The sequence below is a fragment of the Oncorhynchus tshawytscha genome, unplaced genomic scaffold (assembly GCF_018296145.1).
Source record: "Oncorhynchus tshawytscha isolate Ot180627B unplaced genomic scaffold, Otsh_v2.0 Un_contig_9886_pilon_pilon, whole genome shotgun sequence".
Taxonomy (NCBI): Eukaryota; Metazoa; Chordata; class Actinopteri; order Salmoniformes; family Salmonidae; genus Oncorhynchus; species Oncorhynchus tshawytscha.
Genome location: NW_024606822.1, coordinates 3,039 through 10,659, shown reverse-complemented (window position 1 = coordinate 10,659; position 7,621 = coordinate 3,039). Strand labels below are relative to the sequence as shown.

General features: G+C 40.2%; 1 protein-coding gene across 2 annotated transcripts; it reads left to right on the top strand.

Annotated features, from left to right (window-relative positions):
* Positions 1-890: 890 nt before the first annotated feature.
* LOC121842264 (C-type lectin domain family 4 member E-like) lies at positions 891-6,707 on the top strand. Of its 2 annotated transcripts, none has more exons than XM_042312307.1 (6): positions 891-1,258; positions 1,921-2,022; positions 2,163-2,276; positions 4,981-5,105; positions 5,198-5,298; positions 5,685-6,707. In XM_042312307.1, exons 1-6 carry the CDS (start codon positions 1,156-1,158, stop codon positions 5,854-5,856), a joined length of 717 nt encoding a protein of 238 aa, XP_042168241.1. In that variant the 5' UTR covers positions 891-1,155; the 3' UTR covers positions 5,857-6,707. The 2 variants fall into 2 exon arrangements, with proteins under 2 accessions (XP_042168241.1, XP_042168239.1); XM_042312305.1 differs by having other exon boundaries at positions 895-1,258; positions 2,160-2,276.
* Positions 6,708-7,621: the final 914 nt, after the last annotated feature.

Genomic DNA, 7,621 nt, shown 5'->3' with positions numbered 1-7,621 from the left:
GTTTACCTAATACATGGTCATGAGATCAACAATTGGAACATGACAACTGCCATGTTTTTGAAAGAGTTAATCTAAGAGCTGGTGATGGATTGGAGCAAAATGTTCCCTACTGAAATCTCCATTATGCTATTGTTAAGTGGAAATAAAATATGTGAAAAATAAACGTGAACCTTGTGTCTGAAAACCACATCTATTGTTTCTCCCGGTTAGCTGTAGAGGAAGAAGACATGTCAAGTGAATAACGGAGAGAGAGAGAAAACAAAAAACATTGTGATGTGAAGATTCAGAGGAAAGCACTGTACTCTGTAAAATACATGTCAGAATTGTTTTTATTAGAAACATGTACGTTTCCAGCATAGACCAATGTTTAGTAAAACGTTTGTAGATCTTTTCATGTCCAATTATTAGCATACGTTTATCTCTTTAATAATAATAAACACAAAGGCACAGATGAATAAATAAAGGTACAATGTCATTTAACAAGGTCTACCAGCTTTCTGATTGAATGTGATTAGATAGTTAAAACAGTGTCACCTCCAGTTGGTCACAGACAGAGGGCAGAACTGTACAGACAGGACACACACATATACTGTACAAGATGCATGCAGACACACACACATACTGTACAAGACGCATGCAGACACACGCAGGCCACACGCACACACAACACACAACACACGAGTGAAGTTCCCTTTAAATCCTCTGATGAAGACATTTTCCACAGAAACTTCATAATATACCTTCATACTGATTTCGCAGAGACAGCGTTGTTACAAAATAAATGCCCCTAAATGGTCATCAGTGCGGTAAAGAGTTTGAGCCATAACGTGCCCTCCGTTTGAAGGCTGCGGAAACAACCAACGTTCCTCACAAAGTGATTGGCTGAAAGGTTGCACTTGTCACTATTTGTTGTCCTGCAGCTGTCATGTTCTATCACTCGGTTAGATGATACTGTCAGGTCTATGTTCCTGCTTGAAGGTGGTTGGATACTCAACATTATATCAACTGCAGTGGACCAGAGACAGAGCTCAGAGAGGTACCAGGTGAAGTCACACATCAGATCTACGACTCAACTACTTGTTAGTACAGTTGGAATCATACAGTAGATATTACCATTACAAGTCAGTTAGAAAGGTAATAAAACAGTTAGTTAAGATGGATGACTACGTCAACAAAGAGGTTGTTGAAATTGACAAGGTTATTGAAGGAAACCAGAATGGAGCAATGAGGAGAGTGACAACTGAGACACATCCCTCAGGTAAGAACACAGAAATCTCTATCACACAAACACACACACACACACACACAGAAGCTTTGGGGCCCCTCTCACCCCACAGAGAGTAAATGAACATGTCATAAGCCTTGAATAGTGTGTTTTTTATAACAGGAAGTTAGCGTTAAAACTGTTACATTTCTCTCAGCCTCGTGGCAAAATGTGTAGAAGAGCAGGAAATGTGCTCTAGAACAGCAACATTTTCTCTCTTCCCCATGGCAAAAAAAAGACACCCCTCCTAGGTTGGGTGTGGGGGCCTTGCTCAGACCTGCTCTACACCACTAACCCACAAACGCGCACACACACACACACACACACACACACAAACAACGACCAAGACATACAAACACATGACTCAAAAACAGAAAACTCCCAGTGGAAAAGTTATTATTTTACCCCACATTTAAATATGCAAAGGCATGTATGTTTTCAGTGTATTCAGAGGTTTCAACATGTCATAGTGATACAGTCAATTCCTGAGGACCCGAAGAGTATCTGCTGCTATCACAACAGCTAAAGGGGATCCTAATAAAATACATAAAATACCACAAGACAGCTGTGAGAAACGATCCTCTTGTAGCTGATCATGTTGAAACTGCACTCTGCTGTGTGTCCGTGTGTTTTCACACCAGTGTGTATCTCCCCAGCACCTGACGGTTCAGGGAGAAGACTCTACGGGATGGTTGCTGTAAGTTTTGGGATGCTGTGTGTTCTACAAGTCGCTCTCAACATCTCCCTGCGACTAGTCTGTGAGTGTATTGTTATTTAATCATTATATCAGACTTTGACAACCGATTAATTTTGTTCTGTTTAGCTAAGTGCTTCCTATGTTAGACATGTTTAAATGACTGGCAAACCACATCCAATATATTCTGTCCTCTTTTAGCAGACTGTCTGACTGAAGAGAGAGACCAGCTACCGGCCAGTTACAACGACCTGATTATAGAGAGAGACCAGCTCCAGAAGGAGAAAGACTATATTATGGGAAAGTGTTCTAATCCTGGTGAGTTTAACTAACACTCGATCATAACATTAACTGTACATGTTCGATACGCACAGGGCCGTAGCTACATGAGGACATTGAGGTGCTGACCTCAGCAACTGTTTCTAATGTGAAAAATGAATAAAATAGATTCTTGATCTGACTGAGTTCTAATCGCTTGTCTGTGAAAACGAGTGGAATCAAGAACATCGGTTTGTTGTTAAGTTTGCCAATGCATCTTGGATTTGCCTTTTAAACAGCACTGTCACCACTTTCTCAAATGGCTAACTCCTCCCTCTCACAGCACTGGCCGAGGGGCTGAGACGTGAAACGACCTACTCCAGCTCGTAGTCCGCTCAAGTAGACACTAGAGACGCTGCTGACTGTGTTTGCGAGATGCCAGACAAAAGTACATTTTAAAAACCAGCATCTCCTGCCGTGTCTACAGACATCCCCAAACAAATACAAGTTGAATCTCGGAGAATGAGTACAAAACTATTAAATAGTCGCTTATAGATATGTCAGTCAGTCATGTTTTTCCGATTACCCTCCACAGACACAGTAACAGATAGAGTCACAATCACACAGGTATCCATAACATCAATGCGTTAGTCTTACAGTCAATACGTCACAAACTCATTGCTATAACACAATGTGAAAGAATAGCAGAACTTCCATTCATTTGAAATAAATAAGCAAAACATTAGTAGTAATCTGTCATCATGTCTGTAGACTTCTATTGCAGTGATGTTGAAGGGATCTGGGTAGTGTAAATAATGTTGAAGGGCTCTGGGTAGTATAAGTAATGTTGAAGGGCTCTGGGTAGTATAAGTAATGTTGAAGGGCTCTGGGTAGTATAAGTAATGTTGAAGGACTCTGGGTAGTATAGGTAATGTTGAAGGGCTCTGGGTAGTATAGGTAATGTTGAAGGGCTCTGGGTAGTATAAGTAATGTTGAAGTGCTCTGGGTAGTATAAGTAATGTTGAAGTGCTCTGGGTAGTATAAGTAATGTTGAAGGGCTCTGGGTAGTATAAGTAATGTTGAAGGGCTCTGGGTAGTATAGGTAATGTTGAAGTGCTCTGGGTAGTATAAGTAATTGTGAAGGGCTTTGGGTAGTATAAGTAATGTTGAAGGGCTCTGGGTAGTATAAGTAATGTTGAAGTGCTCTGGGTATTATAAGTAATGTTGAAGTGCTCTGGGTAGTATAGGTAATGTTGAAGGGCTCTGGGTAGTGTAAATAATGTTGAAGGGCTCTGGGTAGTATAAGTAATGTTGAAGGGCTCTGGGTAGTATAGGTAATGTTGAAGGGCTCTGGGTAGTATAAGTAATGTTGAAGGGCTCTGGGTAGTATAAGTAATGTTGAAGGGCTCTGGGTAGTATAAGTAATGTTGAAGGTCTCTGGGTAGTATAAGTAATGTTGAAGGTCTCTGGGTAGTATAAGTAATGTTGAAGGGCTCTGGGTAGTATAAGTAATGTTGAAGGGCCCTGGGTAGTATAAGTCATGTTGAAGGGCTCTGGGTAGTATAAGTCATGTTGAAGGGCTCTGGGTAGTATAAGTCATGTTGAAGGGCTCTGGGTAGTATAAGTAATGTTGAAGGGCTCTGGGTGGTATAAGTAATGTTGAAGGGCTCTGGGTAGTATAAGTAATGTTGAATGGCTCTGGGTAGTATTACTTAGCCAGCTAGAAGGATGAAGTAAGATGGTAATGTTAAAAGGAGCCCACCTCAACAGGAGCAACAAATAGGCTACTAAGCTCTCATAAGAACTTTGCTTTACAAAGATTAGGCTACTGAGACAGACAGTGATGTGGCACTCAGTGGTGAGGCTGATGGAGGCTGCAATGCATGCAGGAGGAAGCAGAAGAAACAGAGAGAGAGAGGAAGCAAGGCGGAGAGAGGTTAATACAGTTTTTCCCAAACTTAGGGTTGGGGTCCCATGTGGGGTCCCCTGACTAAATCTGTATCAATGAAGATAGGAACTAAAAGAAAAGAAGATGTGTTTAAATATGAACATATTCACATGGCCTATCTTCCCCGTAGGCCTACATTTAAATGCACTCAAAATGCTAACAATGCAGGTCTAAAATAGTCCTACATTTCCTTTAGATCACTGGTTGTTCTTCTTATCTCGATCACCACAGAGTATATAGTTTACCTATTACACATCTTTTTCTAACCACAACATCACTGATATTAATACAGAATCCTTAGTAATATTCAAATCATTCATGTGAATGTGACAACATGATCATCTGTGTGCTCCATTGATATCTGTTTGTGCGGAGCTTGATTAGTAATGCCTAGTAATACAAATGTGAAATGTCATTTGAGAAAAGCCATATCTATGTAAAGAGATGATGAATTACACATTTCAATACTACAACTGACTGAACAGTCACTGACGCTACTTGTCAGTGTAACTCATTTCTCATATTTCTCCCCTTTCCGGGGTATAATATTAATGTTGTATAGCTATTAGGCTGTGTGTTTGTAGATCAACTGAGGTGAAAGAACCTACAGCAGCCAAGGTGATAAAGGCTGGGGTAACGTTTGCTTGTTTTTGCTGTTCTCCAAAAAGCATTTTTTTTAGCATTTTTAAAAAGATATTGAAACTCAATCCCTGGTTACGGCCCTGAACGCGTACTAAAATGCTTTTTTGTATTCTTTCATTAATGAGTGAAGAACAATGAGATGCCAATGAATGTTTTAACTAACCTGTTCTGAAGGCTGGAACAAGTTTGAATCCTGTTGGTACTTCGTCTCTTCTGAGAGTAAAACCTGGAGTGAGAGCAGACAGGACTGTGTGGAGAGAGGAGCAGACCTGGTGATCGTAAACAGCAGAGAGAAACAGGTGAGAGAGTGGGGGGAGATAGATAAATACATAGAGAGAGAGACATGATAAACATCTTTTGATCGGTGTTCATTTCTCTTTCTCAACAACAGAGATTTCTATTTGCCCTCAACAAGAGAGCCTGGATCGGTCTGACTGACAGAGAGACTGAGGGGTCCTGGAAATGGGTTGATGGCACACCACTGAGAACAAGGTGAGAGATTTGACCAGTTGTTATATGTATACTTTGAAAATAAATGATATTGCCTCAGATCATCTTCATAAAAACAAATGTTTCCCTTCATAGATGTCATTCAATGAGCTCTATAGATGAATCATAGAAACCAAGCATTATTTTCTTCAAGAAACACTATATATACAGTGTGTTTTTTACTTTTTGTTGGTGGCCCACATCTGACAGCGTGTGGCTTTAAAGCTGAAGAAACACTATATATACAGTATGTTTTTTACTTTTTGTTGGTGGCCCACATCAGACAGCGTGTGGCTTTAAAGCTGAAGAAACACAGGCATTATGTCTTTTATTTAGGATGATGTTTAACTGACAGTGTGACTGTCTGGTTCTCTGTGTTGTTAACATAGGTACTGGATAATCGACCAGCCTAATAATGGACGAAGTCTTTCAAGCTTTCCGGAGGAGGACTGTGTTGAATTACAAAATGGACAAGATCAGCCTGAAAAGACATGGAATGATTTAAATTGTGCACTAAAACGTATCTGGATTTGTGAGTTGTGTAACAATAACCTCCTGTAACTACCCATCCACCATCTCCCCTTCTCTATCTCTCTCTCTCTCTGACTCTCCCGCTCTCATTCTGTCTCCATCCCTACTCATTTATGTTCTTTTCATTCTGAACATATGAATCAAATTCCCATTTACAGTACTTCCTGGGATGCATTAGTAGCTTCCTGTCTTCAGTAGTTAAATGGACACATCAGACACAGACAATGATTGAGACACAACAACACAAAAAGTAAACAGCTGCATTAGAACAGATAGAAGGGACCAGTATGAGGTTGTTAAGTCAGTACAGTCGACTCCTGATAGTTGCACATCTGATAAATGTGAGACCTGGGTTCAAATACAACTTGAAATTTTTCAATATCTTTGAGCGTTTGCTTTAGCCTGCCTTCAGAGCCAGGTGGGTACTGGGGCTTTTCTGTTGCAACAGAAGTATTTTAAATGATTTCATACAGAGAGGCATTCTGGCAGTACTCCTTAGACACTGGATCCAGAGGGGTGAATTCATGATTTTTCTCTGTGCTCATTTCTATAATGTTGATGCCTTGATTTATTGGGTCTCGTTGTCTCCGGATTCACAGACACCCAAATATCCCCTATGTATATTTTGAAATGGCCTATTGATTAACGAGACAAACTCTTTATCTTATTATTTTGTGCTATATTTTGCCATTTTCCCTGGAACAAGTTATTATAAATTGTTTTACATTGTGTCTCAATGGGCCACTAGGCTATAAATAGAATCTATGTGCAATGGTCAGGTCACTCTAATGAAGATGTCAGCTTGACGTTGAAATGTCAGTCACCTGTTCACATCCTGTGCAATGTATTAATGTGAGCAATAAGAAATCAATATGTCTTTATTTGTTGACTGTTCCAACTCCTTTTACCTCAAATTAGTCATTTTGGAAGTGTTCCTTGGCAAACCATTCTCATATAGTATTTCATCCCAGGTCTGGTAAGTCTACACTACCACTATGTTTAAAGGAAAAGAACATGTCCCAACCTCAACCACCATGTTAATTTATCTTCCTCTTTTAACATTTCCCTTTCTTCTGGGGACAACATATCAAAAACATCTCAGAAATGGACACAAATCAGACACAGGGGCAGTGATAGATTTAGAACCTGAGTAGACATTGCTGTATAGTATATAGTCAGAAAACACAATGCATTGTTGGAGATGTCTGAGGCCATTCATGACAAGCCAGATGTGACCAAGAAGTTTGACAGAAGTGAAGCTGAGGACATGATTGTGGACACCGAGGGACCATGAGACCAGCACCATGACAAAGAGGTAGAAGACACTTCTCCAAAGAACGGACCGGGAACTCAACCTAATACACACTGTCACGTTCGTCATAAAGAGGAGACCAAAGTGCAGCGTGATTAGAATACATGTTATATATTTTAATAAAGACTGACACTAAACAAACTACAAAACGAACGTGAAGCAATACTATAAAATGCGCATTCACAGGCAACTACAGACAGACAACCCACAAAATACCCAAAGAAGATGGCTGCCTAAATATGGTTCCCAGAGACGATACACACCTGCCTCTAATTGAGAACCAATCTAGGCAACCATAGACATAAACACCTAGATAGTCAACAACCCCAAAAACCTACTAAACCCCTAGACAGTACAAAAACACATACATCACCCATGTCACACTCTGACCTGACCAAAACAATAAAGAAAACAAAGAATACTCAGGTCAGGGAGTGACACACACAGTCTTGCTCTCACACACACAACGCAAACAACATCTAT